The 23,262-nt window shown below is 44.3% G+C and overlaps 1 protein-coding gene across 1 annotated transcript in view; it reads right to left on the bottom strand.

Annotated features, from left to right (window-relative positions):
* Positions 1 to 22,783, bottom strand: part of LOC140915157 (uncharacterized) — a 48,698-nt gene extending 25,915 nt beyond the window's left edge. Inside the window, exons 1-4 of the mRNA XM_073354734.1 lie at positions 22,747 to 22,783; positions 15,255 to 15,414; positions 12,560 to 12,651; positions 11,386 to 11,618 (exon numbers count right to left, since the gene is read on the bottom strand). Of these exons, the coding sequence (XP_073210835.1) occupies positions 11,386 to 11,618; positions 12,560 to 12,651; positions 15,255 to 15,414; positions 22,747 to 22,783 (522 nt within the window). The remainder of the gene's footprint in view (positions 1 to 11,385; positions 11,619 to 12,559; positions 12,652 to 15,254; positions 15,415 to 22,746) is intronic.
* Between the last annotated feature and the right edge of the window lie 479 nt (positions 22,784 to 23,262).

The following is a 23,262-nucleotide window of genomic DNA, read 5'->3' as shown; positions in this document are numbered from 1 at the left end:
TGTTTTAATACCTCATAAAGCACCACATTCCCAACTGTTGATGGATGCTTGTGGTACAAGTCAGAGGAAATACAAATCAAGATCTCTTGCATTGGCTCAGACACACATCTGTACCTCTTCACTGTGGGGTGTGCCTGCATTTATATTCAATACATTTTAAGAAGCTGCATGTAGCAGGCAATATATGATGGAATTTTCACACATGCTCAGAGTTGACTTAACTCTATTGAAGTCAACGGGAGTTTTACTATGGACTTCAATGGCAGCAAAGTTAGGCCAATGCTGAATGTAGCAATACACAACAAAGAAAATGTTTTTGACAAGAATTAAAAAAACCTCATGAAACAAAGGCTCAAAGATAGTGAGGGAGTCTACCACAACACATCCAAGCGCCCAAGTCTACAATTCCTGATTAACATCTGAACAATGCCATTCTCCTGGGTGTGACCCTTGCTCTCTCTTTCTATAATATAGTCATACTTATGCACCCGCTATCTATGTTTTGGTAAATGGACAGGTTAGGACAGAGATGGACAAACTATGGCCCACAGGCCACATCTGGCATGCGAGACCAACCTACCCTGCCCTTGAGCTCCTGGCCGGGGAGGCTAGCTGCCAGCCCCTCCCCCGCAGCCACACCACCACATGGGCAGTGGGGCTGCAAGCTCCTGCTGCTCTGAGCAGCATGGTAAGGGGGTGGTGGCGGCGGCGTGTGGCGGTGAAAAAATTGGTAGGGAGTCCCAGGGGGCAGTTGGAGGGGGCAGAGGTTCTGGGGTTGTCAGGGGTTGGGGAACAGGGGGGTTGGATAGGGCGTGGGAGTCCCGGTGAGGGGCAGTCAGGAGACAAGGAGCAGGGGGGTTGGATGGGTCAGGGGTTCTGAGGAGGCAGGAAGTGGGAGGGGGCGGATAGGGGGCAGGGGCCAGGATGTTTGGGGAGGCACCGCCTTCCCTACCTGGCCCTCCATACAGTTTTGCACCCTGATATGGCCCTCAAGCCAAAAAGTTTGCCCACCCCGGGTTAAGAGATTGCTGCTGGGACACCACGTCTTTTGTTAGCAAACTTGGCTTATGTCACTGGCTTGGTGGCTTATGAGATTAGCAGACTCTCTCTAGTCTAGCTCCTGGTGAGTTTGTGGACCTCTCACAGAAATGTCCACCATTAGTGGAACTAATTGGCACCCTTATTGGCATTGTAGCAAATGGGACAAGAAACTGAATGAATTCCTGAAGAATGAATCACCCTGTAGAGACGATATATCCAGAACAGCACTGAGGGCCACGGGTGGGGAAGTTCAGAGAGCTCGCACTGCCGCAGCCTGTTGGATGGATAAACATAAGCCTTCATACTCCAGGGCTGTCAATGCAGCACTTTTCACCAACCCTAAGGACTAGATCACGGCATTCCCACAGGCCCAGAGTAAGGGGATATGTGCATTGTGCTGTCCCAGAAGTAAACCAGGGACCAAATTATGACAGAGAGTCACAATTCAGTCCCTAATGCCTCCTTTGCATGAGCTCAGCTGCAAGGACCGAGGCACGGTAAAGGGGTAGCAGAGTGAAAGCTTCACCCACTCCTGCTTGTGCCTGCCCAGTCCCTGCCCACCTATATGGGAAAGGCTGTAATGGCTGTCAGGAGCTCCTCTCCCTTGCTCGTTATGGCGCATGACAAAGGTAGCCCACATAGGTGAGTTGGGGGCATCTCACACCCCATTAATCTTCTGCACAGTTTGTCCCAGGGGTCATGATTTAACCCTCTATGCACATTAAAATATAGTTAGGGAAGTTCCTTTTTTCCTGTGCCAGTGATTATTTTGTACGTGTTTATCATGCACATTCTTATTTGAGTCCTCTCTACACTAAGCAGATCTAACCTTTTCAATCTGTCTCCATATGGAAGTATCTCTGGACCACTTCTATTTCTACCCTATATCTTTTTTGAGATGTGTTGACCAGAGCTGAACTCTATATGCAAGGTGAGGGCACACAACTGATTTATACAATAGCACTATAGTACCTTTAACATTATTTTCTATCCTTTTCTTCAGACATCCTACCATTTTATTTTGCTCACCACTGTACACTGAGCCGATGTTTGCACTGAGCTCTCCACAAGTCCCCTGGCTTTTTTCCTGAGTATATTCAGTTATTTCTAGAAAGCAACAATGTGCGAGAGTAGTTAATATTATTTGTTCTAATGTCATCACCCTGCACATGTGAACAATAGATTTCATCTGCCATCATGTTGCTCAGGTACCTAACTCTGGTAGGTCCCCCTGGACTTAGGCACAATCTTCTCTACTCTTGACTAACCTAAATAATTTTGAGTCATCTGCAAAATGTTGCTACCTCACAGTTTACTCTTGTTTCCAGACTATTAATGCACGGTCACCTCACTGATCAACTTTATCCCACATTGCACACTGACCATTTATTCCTAGCTCTTTGAGTCTTTCTCCTAGACAGATTCTGATCCAGGACATATCTCTCACCCACGACTCTCAGTTTCTTTTCTAGCATCTCTAATGGTTTTTTGGAATGGGGTAGTAGCCATGCTGCCATGGAGCCTAGAGAAAGTTCAAAGGCGCAGTGTAATGGCCCTTGCCTCTAGTAGCTCCCTGAGAGCTACACAGGTCTTGGGAAATTTCTGGATGTAGGAAGGAACCCTCTCTCACCTCCAAGGGTGAGCAAATCCCACTGCTTCCCACCAGAAGAACTGGGAGGAATTGCCATCTATGATTCTATGAAGCACTTGCATGAGAGGAAAGCACTTGCATGAGAAAGTGATCAGGAACAGCCAGCATGGATTCATCAAGGGAAGGTCATGCCTGACTAATCTAATCGCCTTTTATGATGAGATTACTGGTTCTGTGGATGAAGGGAAAGCAGTGGATGTATTGTTTCTTGACTTTAGCAAAGCTTTTGACACGGTCTCCCACAGTATTCTTGTCAGCAAGTTAAGGAAGTATGGGCTGGATGAATGCACTATAAGGTGGGTAGAAAGCTGGCTAGATTGTCGGGCTCAACGGGTAGTGATCAATGGCTCCATGTCTAGTTGGCAGCCGGTATCAAGTGGAGTACCCCAAGGGTCGGTCCTGGGGCCGGTTTTGTTCAATATCTTCATAAATGATCTGAAGGATGGTGTGGATTGCACTCTCAGCAAATTTGCGGATGATACTAAACTGGGAGGAGTGGTAGATACGCTGGAGGGGAGGGATAGGATACAGAAGGACCTAGACAAATTGGAGGATTGGGCCAAAAGAAATCTGATGAGGTTCAATAACGATAAGTGCAGGGTCCTGCACTTAGGATGGAAGAACCCAATGCACAGCTACAGACTAGGGACCGAATGGCTAGGCAGCAGTTCTGCGGAAAAGGACTTAGGGGTGACAGTGGACGAGAAGCTGGATATGAGTCAGCAGTGTGCCCTTGTTGCCAAGAAGGCCAATGGCATTTTGGGATGTATAAGTAGGGGCATAGCGAGCAGATCAAGGGACGTGATCGTTCCCCTCTATTCGACATTGGTGAGGCCTCATCTGGAGTACTGTGTCCAGTTTTGGGCCCCACACTTCAAGAAGGATGTGGATAAATTGGAGAGAGTCCAGCGAAGGGCAACAAAAATGATTAGGGGACTGGAACACATGACTTATGAGGAGAGGCTGAGGGAGCTGGGATTGTTTAGCCTGCAGAAGAGAAGAATGAGGGGGGATTTGATAGCTGCTTTCAACTACCTGAAAGGGGGTTCCAAAGAGGATGGCTCTAAACTGTTCTCAATGGTAGCAGATGACAGAACGAGGAGTAATGGTCTCAAGTTGCAGTGGGGGAGGTTTAGATTGGATATTAGGAAAAAGTTTTTCACTAAGAGGGTGGTGAAACACTGGAATACGTTACCTAGGGAGGTGGTAGAATCTCCTTCCTTAGAGGTTTTTAAGGTCAGGCTTGACAAAGCTCTGGCTGGGATGATTTAACTGGGAATTGGTCCTGCTTTGAGCAGGGGGTTGGACTAGATGACCTTCTGGGGTCCCTTCCAACCCTGATATTCTATGATTCTATGATACTGATACTGATTATGATGTCTAATGGTGTTGACTGGTGACCAGGTGGGCGGCCTTATAGATTACCTGTGTGTGGTGACTGATGCCTTCTCTGCCCAGAAAGCTGCTCTGGGACATTCAGAATTCAATCTGGGGCCATTTTCTCTCCAGCTGCATGTGTTTCAAAAATGCAACATTTCACCCATCTACCTAGAGCAGATTTAAATTCTTTTAAGCCTTGGTGTTTAGAGTAAAAGGAGACTAATGACATTTCCCTGGATTGTTTGTTTCTACCCCAGTAAATCTTAACAGCACTTCTTATCTCCAGCTTTTTCTCTGTCATGTTAAGACTTTGGGCAAAATGAGGAAGAGCGATATCCTGTGATGTATGAAAGGAAGAGTTAACCTTAGTAACAAATGACTTTGGAGTATGAAGTATCATCTTATCCTCCTGGAATAAGTAGTAAGGTTCATGTCTTCTAACAGAGGTTTCAGAAACTCTTCTAAAAAGGTGATTTGGACCATCAAGCATGTATTTATGGTGAGAAAATAAGGGAAATTAGATAACTCCAGTGCGGATGGATGAGTTATGAAAGCTCAACGCACAGTGGTCCGGTCAGAGGTCCAGAAGATAAGCCTGATTGTTAGTATGGATAGACATACTGCTGTAAGGCACTTAGATAGCACTGGGAGGTCTACCAGAGACATGCATGAGCCTATATTTATGACACTGTTTACTGCTGAGATATAAGATATCAGATGTAATTGCAGGAGATCTTAAGACCAAATCTAGGCTATTTTGTAATAAATCCAGCATATCTAGGTCATCTGGTTTCCTGGAGCTGATCTTGTTATCTCAACAGTAGTAAGAGACTTTGTCTACACTCCTACGTAGGCCAAAGTGGTGGAAGGTCTGTGGGAGGCTAGGAAGGTCACTATTATTTTGGGAAAGTATCTCAACTTGTTTAGGCTTTTTACTCACTAGCAAAGCAGTCAGGTTCAGGTAATCTGGGTAAGGAAGGAGGAGCAATTCTTGGAATAAGAGCTTGCTGGGAGGATGGACTGGAGGTCTCTTGAAAATTCTACTAGGTCTGAGAAGCATAGCCAGTTTGGGTTGACAAGAATAACTGTTTCCTCCTTTTTGATTTTTCAAATTACCCTTCTTGATACAGGAGGAAGACATGCAGAAGCGGATTTGGCCCTTACTGAGCCAGAGCATCTGTTCCCAATGATTTCCGGTCTGCTTCCCTAGTGAAGAAAAAGCTTTTTTGGCACGTTTTTGACTGAAATAGGTCTATCTGGGGATTGCCTTGCGCCCTGGATATCAACAAGATTTCCTCATGATTCAGACACCAGTCTGAGCTCGTTACCCACTGACAATTTACCTGCTTTAGTGATCCCTTTTATGTGGAATGACATGCTGGAATAGCTTAGGTCATTTAGGTCACCAGCTTAGGGACAGGTACAGTTATTCTTTCTCATGTCTTTAGTCCAGAGGAATCCATGAAATTCCTTCATGTTCAGCCTTCCCTATGGTGTAATCTCTGTGCATGAGATCAGAAGACACAAGAGCTGGCAATTAAGATACATGGACAACACTCACTTTTGTGTCACCTCGACTCTGTGCCTGGATTTCAGTGGTCACTTTTTGCCTAGGGAGACTGTGGTCCTGCTGGCCTCTGATGAAGCTTTGGAGAGGAGAGAGGATGTAGAGGCCTCAACAAGCCATCCGGTCTCTCACCCCCTTCCACTGGCAGAGTGAGGTCCTATGAGCAGGGAGCAGTTTTGGCTAAGATCCCCTGAAAGGCACCACTTAGCCATTGCCTTGCTCTATTTGGGCAGGATTTAAACAGAGAGAAGGAGCTTAGTGTGAGCCCTGTTTGGGGAGCAATGCACAAAAAATATTGGTACTGTAAGGGAGAGGATGGGATCGGAGGGGGGAATTCTTTTTGCTGCTATCCCCAGAAGTACCTTTAAAATATGGGATTGCAACAGGTCGAGGGGGAGCGCTAGACCACTGCTCTGATTGAACTGCCAGAGACAGAGCAGCTGGCCCATGGGCAGAAGGGTTGTGGTCCAACCGAGGACCCGTTGGGAGTCTGACCTGTCTACTATTTGCAGGAAGAGAGGTGCAGCCCAAGTATCTTGGACTGGCTGAGAGGCTGAGATCCAGAAGGAAATCATTTGTCTGCAAAACAGTCTGCTGAAACCCACTTGGGAACAATTTCTGTGCAATCCCCACACCTTCGCTACAGAAGCATCAAAACAAATTGTCTTAATCCAGGGTTAGCTTGGCTGCCTGCATTTATTGTTTTTTCTTACTGTAAATAACTATTTCTTTTTAAAAAATCACAGAACCATTTGGTATATTAAAAGTACGCCAGAAGGCAACATTTTAAAGAGCATAAAACTATTGCTAGTTACGGAAAAAAAAAAAAAAAACTAGAGACAAGACATTCTGAATGAGCAAATGAATGAATCTTCCGCCAAATCTTATTTAAAACCTGATGTAGTGTTGATTGGAACCACCGCTCACACCAGGTACCTCCAGACTCACTCAGCAGAACGACTGTCCAGTTTCTTTTATATGGATCGTACAGTCAGTATATTCTAATAAAGATAAACTCCAAACTCATTACCTTTGATACACCTTGTTCTTGACCTAAATGTAATCGTAATTTTTCCTGAGGGTACATAATATACATGAAAAAGTTCAACTTCCTTTTAAAACACCATTAGAATATTTTACTGGATGTGGACATACACTCTGGTTACTCCTAAATGCTATTCTATTGAGTACAGTTTATATTCACTGGCAAAGCTAAATCTCAGGGGAAGCTAGAGAGGGAATGCAATTTCTAGTAATAACAGCTCACAACAGTGAATACTATCCACTTATCCCCACAATTTCCAGCTATTTTGGACTCCTTTCTGAATTAACCTTTCATATCAAAAGGAGCAATTCTGCACACTAGAGACTCCGACACAATTTCATGCATAATTTATTCACTCAGTTCAACATTAAACGCAGAGTCCTTGACTTTGTCAAGGTGGATTCTGCTGGCAGACTTCACAAGCAGCAAAACAGGAGAAATGAGATCTGCAGCTCAACCTATTCACCTATTCTTGCTGGTAAAGGGGGGCTGGAGGTAGAAAAAACCCTACATGGTTGCACAATGCCCTGAAGTCAGCGCAATCTTCTGCAAGCATGTTAATTTTTTCATGTTGTATTTTAGACTTTGAAATGGACATAACAAAAACAACAAACCTGAATCATTTCCCCTGCACTTTGCATTCACGTTGGGCCCGATGCTGCATTCTTTGTTCAACAAAAACTCCCCCACAAGTCAATGGGAGTTTTGTATGCAGGATTGGGCTCATTTGGTACAACCCTTGCATGTGTGTGAAGGCATGTTATTTAGACAGAATACTACACATTGGAGTATTTTTTTGAAAGGGCTTAGTTTGGAAAGGATTCTGGGGTGTCAGTGTGAGCACCAGAAGTCTGAACACAGAAAAGGGAAGCTTCCATGCTTATTTCAAAAGAGTTTAAATTCTGTATTTTTGGTCATTCATCTGTACCAAATTCGGGACACAAGAGGTTATTTTTTCATGCTAGCAAGTGCATGCTAGGCTGCCACTGCCCTTTGCTGCCTATTTTCACTTGCACCTAACGCAGGTTTGAATCAAATATTCAAATGTGAAAAGGCTATTGCATTATTATTATTAAACAGTATGCCTCTTCCATGGATGGATTTGTATATGCCAGCTACCTGCAGGAGGTAGGTTTTTACACACCTGGTGAATCCCTTCAGAAGTGGTAGCTACATTTCTAGGAAAGATTTTACTGCATTGCACATAAAGAGCTGCAGGTGAGGAGAAGTTGCCCAAATGCATTAACAAACAGGCAGTTTTTCACCATAAGCAGCATATCTATCTCAGGCCCCGATCCAGCAAAGCCCTTAAGCATGTGCTTAACTCTAAGCATATGAGTACACCCATTAACTTCAACGGGAGTACTATGCTAATCTAAATACCGTACAACCTGGTAGTGTTCTGAGGCATGGATGGAATACACAGTGCTCAGAGAATATGCCAGGCAGTCCTATTAAAGATAACTTTGGCATGTATGATGTATCTTCCCAGTGTTGGTGGCATGCAGCATTCACAGAGTTGATTTCTACCTGCAGTGCTAAACAAAACAAAGCCATGCAATAGGATGTGCAGAACGGGTAATCTTTGACAAAGGGACTAAGAAACTTGCTGTGATTATATGTTTAAGTCACTAGAGGGAGAGGCTTTGGGAAGCCTGCATGGGGGGTATATATGTATCCTCTGTGCTCTGCTGCTACACTTCATGGAAGCTCCATGAATGGGGTGAATTAGGAAAGCTATGGAAGCATGTCCAGTAGATATGATCTATATGGATCAAATTTCCTGTGGGCACAATTCCTGTGGAAGCTGTTGCAGACTACAGGCCACAGTAACACTCAAGGGGAGTTTTTGTTGCCACTCTATGACTTGGGGGTCAGGACGATTCTGTCTCCCATGATCCCTGTGGAGCACCATGAAGAAAAGGAATTTATTGGGGCTCTGCCATGGAAGAGAGCATTTGGGCTGAGCTTTCATCTCTTCATAAGTTTAAGACCAGAAGGGGCCATTACATCATCTAGTGTCTGACCTCCCACATATCAAGACATTACATTTCACCCAGAGAACCCTATGCTGAGCCCAATGACTTGTTAAACTAAAGCATTTTAGCTCTCAGGAGACTAACCTATTGTACGCCACCAGCAAAGGACAGGAGAGAGACTTAGGCACCGATGTCACCAGAAGGGAACTGATTAGGTGGCATATGTCCTGATGATCCTACCAGACAACCCGTGCTCCATTCTCCAGAGGGAAACAGAGAACTCCCAGTGTTGTCAGCCCATCTGACCCACAGGAAAATTTCTGGTGGTCAGTTAGACCCTAAGCACATGAGCACGACACATCAATCAGGCACCTAAGATAGGGGATTCTCCATACCACCTCAGAGCACCAGTCCACCACAAGCAGCTCTAGCTCTAAGGTTAGAAGGAAGAAGCTAACACACATGTCCCATTGAGCACCTGTGCAAGACACACAGATATCTGACCACTTCAATAGAATACCACAACTAAAAACATCTTTTGGCTCTAAGAAATCAACTTGAGCTGCAGACAGACATTTTCAGCTCTCGTTTTTACACGTTTACCTAAGAATATCACTGGGATTTTCACAGCTGCCTAATGGGGGCTAGAAGCACAGCTCATCAATTTCAAAGGGAATTGTGCACCTAAACCCATCCCCTGCTCTTTATAAAATGTAATATCTTTTCTATGAAAAAATAGGTTATTGTCATTACTGCTGTACCTTAAACAGGTTTTTTTTTTCCATGTACGTAAGAACATAAGAATGTCCATACTGGGTCAGACCAATGGGCCATCTAGCCCAGTATCCTGTCTTCCAACAGTGGCTAATGCCGGGTGCTTCAGAGGAAATTAACAGAACAGGTCAATTATCATATGATCCATCTTCTGTCATCCAGTCAGAGGCTTTGGGACACCAGAGCATGGTGCTGCATTCCTGACCATTTTGGCTAATAGCCATTGATTGACCTATCCCCCCCATGATCTTATCTAATTCTTTTTTTAATCCAGTATTGTTTTGGCCTTCACAACATCTCCTGGCAATGAGTTCCACAGGTTGTAGTTAATCTCCTAAAACAGTGATCCTGCTCCTGTTGAAGCCAATGACAAATTGCCTATTGACTTCAATGGTGCAGGGTCAGGTGCTAATACCGTAATTCTTCAATCTTTCCATAAGAAGGAACCCACAGCCAGGAGGCAATAAGCACCTCCAACCAAATACCGAACACCTTCAACTCCCACTAGCTTAAATGGGAGTTCAAGGCACTGAGCCTCTTGCAGCATTGTGCTTGGAATGTTCTTTTGGTGGTTGCTGATAAGAAGCAACAGGAAGATATAAAATCAATTGCAGCATTATGTTTCAAGTATTTAATTTTCATGTCTTGGCTCCCATTCTGGTCCCTTCTTTAATCTCTACACAGCAGGTACCCTGCCTGCCTCTAGACATTTTAATTCAGTCACAGTAAGTCAGTTGCACAGAATGAGCACTAGAGAGCAACAGCAATTCAATTAATTTCACGCTCACTGCAGGGAGCAAGGATTTTAAACACCACTTGTTGCAGGTGATCTGTATCATTTCATGTTCAGGATGCATGCCAAAGGTCTATTTCTTTCCTATCCAAATGCATAGGTCACAAAAGCCAGAAGTCAAAAAGCTCCTGGCCATTCAATTTTAGAAATGAATACAGTCCCTGCTAATGCAAATAATGTTACAGCTGAGCCCACACTTTAAACTGACGTCATTTTCAGTCTCAAATTCATTGGCATTAGTACTAGAAATGTCCCTTGCTTAATGATGCCTACCATGGGTGATCAGCAGAAATAGAACCCTCAACCTTCAGAATCAAATGTTTGGGTAGCTAACACTTCAGACAAAGGAGTGCCTCCATTAGCAGGTATCAGTGGTAGGCTTTACTCTTCTATGGGACCAGCCTATGGACCAGACAAACCAAATCTGACTACCATGCTACATAATGCTTTGGAAGTGGAAAATTTTTGTCCTGATTCTCTGATTGCATCATCAGTAGGAATATATCTAGAGAGTATCATCAAAGAAAAGACCTCTACCATTTCAGCGGCAGAACTTGGTCCATCTTTTGTAAATCGTACCAGATGGCTAGTCTCTGTGGGGTCAGTCACAGAGGGCCACATGTATACTTTGCCCATGTGTTGCTTTGGGAATCATAGGATCTGATCCAAAGTTCACTGAAGTCAGTGGAAAAGCTTCAATTGACTTTGATGGGTGTGATCCAAAGTCCACTGAATTTAGAGATGAATCGTTCTCCTGATTAAAAAGTTTCAACTCTTCTAGATCGGGAACAGAAACAATACCGTGATTTAGCAGTCCAGTCACACACCAGGAATAACAAATAGCCCCAACTAAATAGTTGAAATGAACAGTTCATGAACAATCCACGCACTGAACTTTTTTTTTTTTTTTTGCATATTTGCAAATGGCAAAGAAATCAGGATAAATCAGCAACCTGAGAACAGGAAATAGGACTACATTTATTTGCAAGCAATACCATCACCAGCTCTAAAAATGAAGTCCCCTTCCTTAAGATTGCAACCACTTTGGGCAGGGAAATGTCTTTTTGTTCTGGGTTTGTACAGAACCTAGCACAGTGGGGCTCCTAGATGCGACGGTAATACAAATAATGAATAACGAATAGTAAGTGAGTTTACCTCCAGAGTGGCTGCTGTGGGTCCCACTTTCACACTTATCTGTTTGACATGAGATGAATAATCAGACGCTTCCTGGCTTTTCACTCCAAGATATGGCTCTGTTGCACATGCAGTTATTCTTCCATCAACTGGCAATGCCTCCGCCATAGCAAGGATAACGCAACCTTTAAGCCTGCCAATTAATAAAATCCTCTTGGCTCCAACCATATGAACAAACAGCCTGAGAACTTGGCCTATTTAAAGAACATAACAAACTGTTAAAAATAACCATATTAAAGACAATACACTGTACATTGTTCACAATGAAAATTCAATCTAACTTCTAAGTGATCTTTTTTTTTTTTAATCACATCTTAAAACACTTCAGAATAGGGGGTTTAACAACAGAATCTGACAGCATCTCATCTAAAATGCTGCTAACGACAACAGAATAAAGGTCCTGGTTTTAAGTGTAGAATCTTTATTATCAATGCTGGTATTGTTTAAGTGCTTGTTAAATAGTGCTTGAAATATTGCATATTTTAACATCCCCCCAGAAGAAAATGGCTTTAAGATGTCTTCTGTATTCTTTCTGGGACCAGGTTAAAAAAAAAATCACATTACCTTGCATTTGCTCTTAGAGTCATTATCCCCAGACAGCACCATCATTTAAGAAATTTATCATCAGCGCTGTCCTTTGAACAATGTATTAGTGTAATACATTACAAGAGTGCTTCACTGCAATGATGTATCACGGAAAAGAGGGCAACATCTGGGAAGAATGAGTCCAGGAATAGATTTAGTGCAATAGCTTTGCACGTGAACACAACCCCAAGTGTCGTTAGTTTGGAAAGGACCAATACTTGCCCCACTGCAAGCACACTTAAACCACCTCTGCCAACCTGCCATTTAAAAAAAAATTGCCCTTCACCCCATTAATCTGATCTCTTTATTGTTTGTGAAAGAGGCAGAGCAGGTTTGCAAATTGGATTTTCAAGAAAAATGAAGAATTCAACCTGAGAAAAACCTCTCATTTAAATCCTTTTTGTCTCAAACACTTTCACGTTGTCCGCCGGCATCCATCAAACCCTCTCTCTGGATGCATGGGATATAGTGGGACGAGCATCATGGTCTTACTGGTATCTGGCATTCAAAGCCCGTAGCATTTAATTGTGACTCAGACCGATGGACTTGCCTTTTAGATAGCCAGAGGCACATTCTTTATGAGGCTTAACTTTTGGTTCAACTCCTGCGACTTTCAGCTGACAGCCTTCAAGTGAGGCTATTCTAAAAAGGAAAAAAATCAGCTGAATGTTATTGTCTTGTACAACATCTACAAATTCCCCCACATACACCATGGCACAAGACACGGCATGCCCACAAATAGTGGAATGATATGCAAGAATATTGGGGTCCAGAAGAACCACTGGTACCCTGAGCAACAAGGGTCCCCGGAGGGCTTTGAAGCAGGCAAGCAGCATCACAAGAAGAATAGACTGCTCTGCTGTGGTATGTTCCGGAGGCTCCTATGCTCCACAAGTCACAGAATTCATTCAGAGTCAATCCAGCTCTAGGACAGCAGTAACTCCCAGGGCATTGGTAGGTTGTGGTCATGGTTTATATAAAACAGAACCGCTGTAAAGGAAAGGAGGTCCCTCGTTGAGAGCTGATGTGTGGCAACTCCCCAGCTGTTCTTGGTATATTATCTCTGTGACCTCCACTGAGCACTCCTTTTCTGGGCTGGCAACTCCAAAACAGAGCTACTGCCTTCAGCAGGCTCAATTTCTTGGAGATGGAGCTCATTTAACCTCCTCTCTGTAGCCCGGGAAGAACCCACTGGACATCAGGAGACTCCATGATGATAATCTTGGGAGCCACCAGGCATTATTCCACAGAGCCCAGCTAGCGTACAGTGTATGCCAATCAGATAGGGTTAAATAAGGGTATGTCTACACAGCAATTAAACACCATGGCCTGAGTCAGATGATTTGGGCTCGTGGGGCTCAGGCTACGGGGCTGTAAAACTGATAGGTAGAGATTCAGGCTTGGGCTGGCGTCTGAGCTCTGGGACCCTGGGAGTAGGGAGGCTCTGCTTTGGAAAGAAGACAGCATGGGATATTGAAGCAGGCCAGAGCCACCAGGCAGGTGAGATTCCCCCATCTGAAGAGAATACCCACCACAGCTGTCAATCCCAGGAGGCTCGTGACGCTTCTACAGGCCAGAATTTTACGCCACGGAAGCTATTTTTATTCCTCCCCCCCACCCCACCCCCGCCAACCTTCAGTAAAATGAGAAAGAATTCATAACCCATATCAGACACACTCAGATAATCCAAGCCTTGAAGAGCTGAACATTTCCTATAACCTCTTTTATGCCCCTCACAAATGCTTTAACAACTTTAATAAGATAATGTATAGCTATTATCATACAGCTAGCGCAAGTCAAACAACTATCAGCTATTATTTCAGCAACAGAACTAATGCTCAGCATTCCCGTAATCCGCAGACTGGAACAGTTTACACATTGTCAATTTCAGAAAGAATTGGCTTTTCCCACAGATCAGAATTTACGCTGATAGATGGGAACTGTTTAGCAGACCCTTCACACCCAGGTAATATGCCGCAGCAAAAAGAGGAATAATGAGGGTATCAACTGGGCTTCTGAATTAATGATACCTAAAATTAGCTTAATTAATTAGTTTAGTTACTAAAATAATTTAGTTAGCAGCATAATTAATATTTGTAAAGCACTTTTGAGATAAAAGCTGTACTGCATACAAAGGCTATTATGATTGGGCTGAAACCTCAGGCCCCTAATGCGTTTTATCAAGAAAGTTCAGCTGTGTTTACTCGTAACTAGAAGAAGCAAATAGAGAACAGCGTGTTAAAAAAACCAACGGCTGCATTCGAGCAGGATCTCCAATGTTGCAGACTGTTAAAAACACAGCTTGTTCTTATTAGTGGTTAAATCCTGACATTCTTTCTGAGGCCTCGATCCTGCAATGAGCTCCACATAGGGGTGCGGGGGGAAGATCCCTGTGCCTGGACAGAGCCCCAGTGAAGTTCATGTGAAGGTCAAGGCAGAACTTGGGCCTTAGCTATTAACCAATTGTTTTGCCAAGTCCTTACTCAGACAAACTCCCTGGTTTTATGGGAACAGAGAAGAATCAAGCCCCTTCTTTCTTAGCTCTCCTAAAACCAGTACAAAAAAAATCATTGCACTGTGGGTTTTAAATGAGTTCTAAACAAGAAGAAAACTGTTAAACGGTATGCATATGGTGAATCTATCAATGGGAGCGGTGGATTCTCCATCTCTTGAAGTCTTCAGATCAAGACTGGATGCCTTTCTGAAAGATATGCTTTAGTCAAACACAAATCCTAGGGCTCAGTATGGGTAACTGGATCATATTCTATGGCTTGTGTTATACACAAGGTCTATTCCATTCAGGTTGTTAGAATGTTCAACATCACAGTATCTGAGCATCAACCACTATTGCATTAAGGAACATGACTAACATCTGTCTTATGTTTTTTCTCTCATCCTCTCCTCAGTGGGAGAAGTGTGTGCAGTGGAGTGTTTTGGTTTGCATTTTTTAATGATTATATTTTAAATATATAATGTATAACAGATATGTAGCAATGTGTGTGTGTTTGAATGCACACACCCCCACATAGGTACATTGCTTTGTGTTTGGGTTAGAGAAGGCAAGGTAAAAGAAATGTGCCTTGCACTTTACAGTGGAAGGAGGTGAGGTTGTCGTTCCTGCAGGAGCTCATTCCACAGTCTTGGGGCAGCCCTGAGGGATTATGGTCCCTTAAGCCCTTAAAATCTACGGCTTTAGGGATCAGACCATGAGAAAAATGCACAAGGTAACAAATAAATCTCGTTACTTCTTTGCAGTTGACATTGCGTCCAGGTAAGGGTCCAGTCCAACAGCAATATCCAGAGCTTTCTGTAAATAATGCTTTAGCTGTTCAGGAACACGAGAGTCACCATGTGCTATTTCTCTGGCTTTCCTAAGGTTCTCAGCAATAAGCCCCATTGGTGTTTCTGAAAAAGAAAACAAAAAAGGAAGTACTTTTCAAATTGAATATGGCAGTACCCCGTACAACGATTTTGTAACTGCTCCGGTTTAATGGTTGTCCAGTGGAAAATAAAAGCTTTTCTGTTTTTAAAACCTGAAAACAGAATTTTGTTTTTTGACAAAATGAAAACAAAAGAAAACACTTGCATCAAAAATCCAAATTAAGTAAAAAAAATCCAGACATTTTAATTGAAAATACATAGAATTTTTCAAGTTGTTCTTGTAGCCATCAAGACCTTCTGCTCCAAAACATGCAAGCCCCTCTCACCTGACTTGAAGGAGAATCTCCATTAACTGTAGAAACAGCCACTAAAGGGCATTTGATGTGCACATAACCCACTGGTGAATGTGTGTTACAGGATCCTTTCTGTGCCTGATTTACAGGGTCAGAGTCTGTTATAGCCGCAGCAAGGAAGCCTCAGCTTTTCAGTTAATGCTTCTAGCTCCAGCAATCCTGGTTCAATCCCTGTGTGTCTGCCAAGATGGAGTAGTCTGTCTCACGAGCACACACACACACTGACATTCTGTTTGGTACAGGGCAGTTGTACGCACGCACACAGTATTACACGTTCCACCAGTCAGACAAAGTTTGTCTTAAAGCACCGGGGTGTTTAAAATGAACATGCTGGCTCCGGTCATGAGCGATGGTCAGGAATTTTTGACAAAACAGTTTTTTTTGGAAAGGAGAGACTGACTCTGCAGCTTGGTGCTCCGGGCACTCTCGTGGGAAGTGGGAGAACCAGATTCAAGTCCCTGCTCCAAATGAGCAAGATCGGGGACTTTGACCTGGGTGTCCCCTCCACCTTCCACATGACAGCCTTAAGCACGGGGCTGTTGGCTTCTCTGGGGTCTCCCTTTCTCTGCGTTGGATTCTGTGACAATTTTTGAAAGGTCTTTGGTTTGTCTCACTGACGAACGGGAAAAACTTCTGAAATCTCAAACATTTTCACAGGTTGGGAAAACCCTTTCTTGCCCAGCTCCTGCTGCCATTGAACTATACTATATTCAGCTACAGGCACAGAAATCAGCTCCTTCTGCTTCAAGAACACTTGAGCTAAAGCAAATGTGCCATTAAGCAGCGAAGTATTAGGACTTCTAACTGCAGCAGTAAGTCATTAGCAGGGACCGAACACGGAGGCTCTGATTTCCAAAGACTCTGAAGCCTCTCTATGTGATCAAGGAGTGTGGTTGCACTCCATCTGGGAGTGAGGGGGGGCGGCGGGGCCCTTGAGAGTCCGAGCCACGATGTCGACACAGCTATGCGTAGTGCACTGGCATGAGCCCTGTTAAGACAACTCTGTGGGCCTGGGCTGGAAGGCTTGCCCTCAGAGGCAGCGTAGAGGTGCCCAAGGAGACGAAGAGCCACTCCCAGATCCTTTTCATGAACCAGCCATAGGTGGCGACTCTGTGGGTGCTCTGGAGCTGTAGTGCCCACGGGGAAAAAATAGCGGGTGCTCAGCACCCACCAGCAATAGCTGTTCGGCCACTCGGGGAGGAGCTTGGGGGAGGGTGGAGACCAGCAAGTGGGGACCTCAGGGAGGGGGCAGAATGGGGACAGGAAGAGGCGGCGTGAAGGCAGGGCCTTAGGGGAAGGGTCTTGGGGAGGAGCACCCCTAGGGAAAAGGAGAAGTTGGTGCCTACGGAACCAGCCACTATCTGATGCCATGCTTGCAGTGACATTTCTTCAGGTAGAGAGAAGTGGCCTGTCTCTCACACACACACACGCAGCCAATCCTGCACAGATCACAGAGCGTTTCCAATAGCAGTTCTCTCAAGGTGCCTAGTTGCAAAGTCTTAGCACGAGATGTTCGTGCTTTTTTGCACAGATTCTCACTTACAGCTTTTAGCACCACACAGTGAAAAATCAAATGACAGGGGATATGGGGGGTGGGGGCATGGCAATACCCTATAAACAGCAGCATTACAATCCAGTATAATAATCGATTCACTTGAGCAGAATTCTTCCAATCTCCATTTGTCAAAACGCATGTTATGCTGTGAAGGGATCTGATGACAGCAATTTCAGGGCAGGACAAATCAAGCCGTTTTTAACACAAGTGGGGTGGAGTTGTTTTCTGAAGGGCAACATTTTATTCTCTCTGTGATAGAAAAGCTGCTAAAGAACATCACAGCAGCAAGAAGGACCAAAGGGCCATGGCCTTGGCTCCCGGCTCCCACAGGCCTGATCAGCAGCACAACCTGCAGGGAGTCTGGACCCAATGGCCACACCCACCCACCCACAGTACTCTTGGGGGGGCGACAGGGAGTGGCTTCCTCAGCAGCAAAGAGTGCTGGGAGGTCTGTAATGGAACTGCAACTCCACCTGCTGACTTACCGTGCCTGAGCCGAGGATGAGGGCAAGGTGCAACAGCTGGCCAGCTGGTCACAGAATGACCTGGCAGCAGGATTCCATCTCCCCCGATTAGGGTGACCAGAGGGCAAGTGTTAAAAATCGTCACAGGGTGTGGGGGGTAATAGGTGTCTATTTAAGAAAAAGCCCCCAAAATCAGGACTGGCCCTATAAAATCGGGACATCTGGTCACCCTACTCCTGGTGACTGAAGAGCGTTCATACGAACAGCTCAAAGGCAAGCCCCCGTGCACCGACCTCGCTTCCCATCAGGTGCACCGGGCGGGCAGAGCAGGTTGGGCCATGGGGGAGCCCATTTTTCCAGGCCTCCCCCCAATTGGCCAGAACCCCTGGGCACAGGCCTCTTTGGCCCACTTGCTAATTTGCCACTGCCAAGGCTGATCTGTTCCAGTACCCTGCTTCTGTAGCTGTCACAGTAGGTAGATGTGGATAATCTGACCCCACATTAGATTTCATCCTGATTTCTAATAGTCAGAGACTGGCTTAAGCCCTGAAGCATGATGCTTAATATCCCTTGCAAAAATGTTTATCATTAATTATGATAACTCTGCATATCCACAGAAATGTCTAATCCCTTTTTGAATCTTACTAAATTCTCAGCCCCAACAACTTCCGGTAGGAATGAGTTCCCTCATCCAATTACATGTTTGGTGACAGTCTATCTCCTCATATTAGTTTTGAATTTGCCACCTTTTTAATGTAATGGAATTAAATTATGTTCTTGTATTGCAAGAGAAGGAGAAAAGAAGCTCCGATCTATCTTTTACAGAGCATTTATTATTCACTCTGAACAGGCAAAGGTTTTATTGATAATGCAGGGAAAGAAAAGGATTTGCCTGCAGTCTATGAGTTTTAAAATCAGTGAGTGACATTAGTTTGAGTAACAGACGCAGATTCAGTTAATTCTCCAGAACATTTGCTTGCTAATTAAAACAGATTTTGTAACTCAGCCCCACCTTTATTATAACACCAACCTCAGGTGCCAGGAATTATGAAAGGAAGAGAAACAGTGAGAGCTACGTGCCAACATCAAGTATATACACATTACACAATCACCCCAGGAAGCGCTGCACTTATTAATGATACCCTGGCCCAAGAGCAGAGGTCAGAATTGCTTTAGTTTATGCAAGCCCCAGACAAGTCCGATCAGGACACAATTCACGGCTAGCGCCCTATCAAATGCTACATACTACTGTGAACTTTTTAAATTCTATTTCTACTCTGCATAATCTAGGTACGTGATAAGAAATCATTTGAGCAGCTGCTCCTCTCCTTTGCTGCTTTGGGGAAGGACCTGTCATTTTTTTGGTTGCTTGTTTGTATAGCACAAAGCACAATGAGACTATTTGGCTATATTTTCTTTTTTCTTCCCTAAGTTTCTCTTGAAGATCCCTCACACCTTCTCCTTTCGACACCTGTCCTCCTTCTCTTCACCCCATTCTCCTCTTTCTACCTTTCTGCATCCTCCCCAGCCAATCTAGCATCATAACTTCAATGTGTCAGGGGGGGGGGAGAAAAGGACTCACCAGGAGTTGGATAACACTCCCAGATCCAAAGCCGAAAAGGAGCCACAACCAAAGGGCAGGCAGGAGCTACTTATAGGTTCTATAGCACCAGCAGTTCTTAAAACAGAACCACAACTGTTCAGCATCAACCACCGTGCCCCAGTTGCAGGCCGAGAACCCCATCTTCCTCCACCCCCCATAGAAAGGATGCTGACTCAGAGGGAGGTTATAACTTCTGGATAGAGCCGAGCTAATTTGGGACAGACTTGGATTCAGATAAGCATTCAGGAAACTCAGAAGTCAAAAAAAAGAGAAGGGAGCAGAGCATGAGGGACTCACTGTATAACCTTGTGTCATATACACAGAGCCACATTCTTTGCGGTATAAACTGGTGTAATTCCATTGACTCCAACAAAGCTGTGCAATGGAGAATTTGGATACATTCAGAATTCAAATATACCTGACGTTTGGGCAGATGATAAGAGGGTGGAAAAATAAAAGGTGAAAGACCCAAGCTGACCTTCTGCCCCAACACTCACCTCCAGTGAAGAGTCAATGACTATACTATAGGGGGTCTAAATTAGCTGTTACCACTCAAGAGAGAGATCTTGGCGTCATTGGGGATAGTTCTCTGAAAACATCCACTCAGTGTGCAGAGGCAGACAAAAAGGCTAAGAGATTGAGAAAGGGATAGATAATAAGACATATTGCCTCTATGTAAATCCGTGGTACACCCACATCTTGAATACGGCATGCAGATGTGGTCACCCCATCTCAAAAAAGATATATTGGACTTGGAAAAGGTTCAGAAAAGGGCAACAAAAATGATTAGTGGTATGGAACGGCTGCCGTCTGAGGAGAGATTAATAAGACTGGGATTTTTCAGTTTGGAAAAGAGACGATTAAGGGGGGATATGATAGAGGTCCATAAATCATGACTGGTGTGGAGAAAGTAGACAAGGAAGTGTTATTTACTCCTTCTCATAACACAAGAACTAGGGGCCACCAAATGAAATTAATAGGCATCAGGTTTAAAACAAACAAAAGGAAGTATTTTTTTCACACAACGCACAGTCAACCTGTGGAACTCCTTGTCAGAGAATGTTGTGAAGGCCAAGACAATAACAGGGTTCAAAAATAACTAAATAAATTCATGGAGGATAGGTCCATCTATGGCTATTAGTCAGGATGCGCATGGATGGTGTCCCTAGCTTCTGTTTGCCAGAAGCTGGGAATGGGTGACAGGGGATGGATCACTTGATGATTACCTGTTCTGTTCATTCCCTCTGGGGCACCTGGCATTGGCCACTGTCGGAAGACAGGATACTGGGCTAGATTGACCTTTGGTCTGACCCAGTATGGTCTTCTTATGTACTTACAAGTGAAGGCTTGATCCAGCAAAAACAGAAGAATGTGAGTAAGATTACATCTTTGCAAGATCAGACCTGTACACAATCCCCTGGGAGGCTTGAGTTATAGGCTCAGATGGACCTTGTGCACTATATGAAATAAAATAGGAATCCAAGGGTATTATCTAACTCCTGGTGAAACAGTTTTATTGTTGCACAATGAAGTTGGATTGAAGGAGAAGGAGAGTTGGAAGAGGTGAAGAGTTTGCAGGCAAGTGAACAGAGGACAGGGTGTTCTGGGAAGTGCTAAGTGTAACAGTCAGTGGGGAGATCTTGTCTTCAAGAGAAACAGGAAAATATTGTCAAATAAATGCCTATTAGGGATAATCTGGCACATCAGGCATCGGAATTTGCTTTAAGCTAGTTATGTTCTTAAGTCTTTGCAAGGTGAGGATCTACAGCTGGGAAAAGGTAGGAGAAAGAGGAGTGGATGGGGGGGCTGAAAAGAGAAAAGCAACTTAATTAATTACACACAGTCACTTAGGGAATTGTTATTATTTGTGAGTAATTATGTTCAATAACTTTTTTATTTCCTGTGCATCATTTAAATTAGGGAATTTTAGCACAACACTCTAATTTAAAGGGCAGTGCATTGTTTAATACATGATTTATAGAGAGAAGACCATCATCATTTGTTTATGGTGGCCTGCAGCATGCACTACAAACTTCCCAGACAAAGAAGGGCTCCTGAAGGAGCGCAGAGTCTCAGAACAGACAGATGATAGGGGAAATTGGACAGACAAATCGGGATTTATACACACACACACACACACACACACACACACACACACACAGAGTCAGCTAGATTAACTATAGTCAGCATGGAAGAAGTGGGAGCTGATATGTGAGATGGATAAGGATGAACTCAGAGAGGTTGTACCATACATAGGGACCTATGGTGAGGAAGGCAAAGAGATGACTGTGCACCAAGCTAACAGATGCCAGGTGTAGTTTGGGTTTTGCAAAGACAAAGCCAGGGATGACACAGGGCCCCATTTTTTCGGAACTCCAGAGGTACGAGGGGAACTGAGCTTGGGTACGGCGGTGGCTGATTTACATGTACGGTTCCATTTTTGGGGCCATCTCTATTTTACATGTCCCACACTCTTATTCATAGAATCATAGAATATCAGGGTTGGAAGGGACCCCAGAAGGTCATCTAGTCCAACCCCCTGCTCGAAGCAGGACCAATTCCCAGTTAAATCATCCCAGCCAGGGCTTTGTCAAGCCTGACCTTAAAAACCTCTAAGGAAGGAGATTCTACCACCTCCCTAGGTAACGCATTCCAGTGTTTCACCACCCTCATAGTGAAAAAGTTTTTCCTAATATCCAATCTAAACCTCCCCCACTGCAACTTGAGACCATTACTCCTCGTTCTGTCATCTGCTACCATTGAGAACAGTCTAGAGCCATCCTCTTTGGAACCCCCTTTCAGGTAGCTGAAAGCAGCTATCAAATCCCCCCTCATTCTTCTCTTCTGCAGACTAAACAATCCCAGCTCCCTCAGCCTCTCCTCATAAGTCATGTGTTCTAGACCCCTAATCATTTTTGTTGCCATAGAATATCAGGGTTGGAAGAGACCTCAGGAGGTCATCTAGCAGGACCAATCCCCAATTTTTGGCCCAGATCCCTAAATGGCCCCCTCAAGGATTGAACTCACAACCCTGGGTTTAGCAGGCCAATGCTCAAACCACTGAGCTATCCCTCCCCCCATATTCCCTCCGTATAGTAAATAGGGCCATTTTATAACCACAATCAGGGCCAGATTATCCAAATGGCTCCAACCCCTCCCCCACCCACCCCAAGCCCCAGCATTTAGTCACCAAAGTAAGGTCTGGATTTGCAGAATGGCTCAGCACATTCAGGGCTGAATCCATTTGAAAATCTGGCCCTAAATGCTACAATGGGATGAGCTGAGTGCTTGACAATCTAACTCAGACACTTCAGGGTGGTTTTGGCAGTCAGCCTCGATGATGCATCTCAGGCATTGGCAACGTCTCACTGCAACATTTACCAGGTGTTATTTCATCAATGTACACCCACCGAGACATTTTCCCAAGACCCTCTGTTCACATAAACCACAAGAGCAAAACTCAAGTGCTTTCTTTGTATCAGCCAAAGTCTAAGAACAGAATAATAGATGTAAAGGAGAAGCTGGATTCTACTGAGACTTTCTGATCCAAATTTTGCCATTGGCAGCCATAATATATTAAAAGTCCACAGTACCAAAGGGACCATGTGGTCTTCAAATGACTGATCCTATGCTTTCAACAGAACTCAACAGCCAGAGGGAATGAGAGGTGTCTTGACAAAGGATCTGATCCAAACCTCTTTGAACGCAATGAAAAGACTCGCATTGACTTCAGTGAACTTTGGATCAGAGTGTGTTACATGTGCAGTCCCTGTGTACTTCAGGTGGGTCAAAACTCTGAGGACCCTGGCTCTGAAACTTTTCCAGATATGAGGTATTCAGTATGAGGCAACAGGTTACTGAGGAAAAGCAAGAGGAAACACAAGTTGACAATAGCTT

Source organism: Lepidochelys kempii, chromosome 7 (genome assembly GCF_965140265.1).
Source record: "Lepidochelys kempii isolate rLepKem1 chromosome 7, rLepKem1.hap2, whole genome shotgun sequence".
NCBI classification, from domain to species: domain Eukaryota; kingdom Metazoa; phylum Chordata; order Testudines; family Cheloniidae; genus Lepidochelys; species Lepidochelys kempii.
Note: the sequence above shows the minus strand (reverse complement) of the source record. Positions and strands in the feature narration are given on the sequence as shown.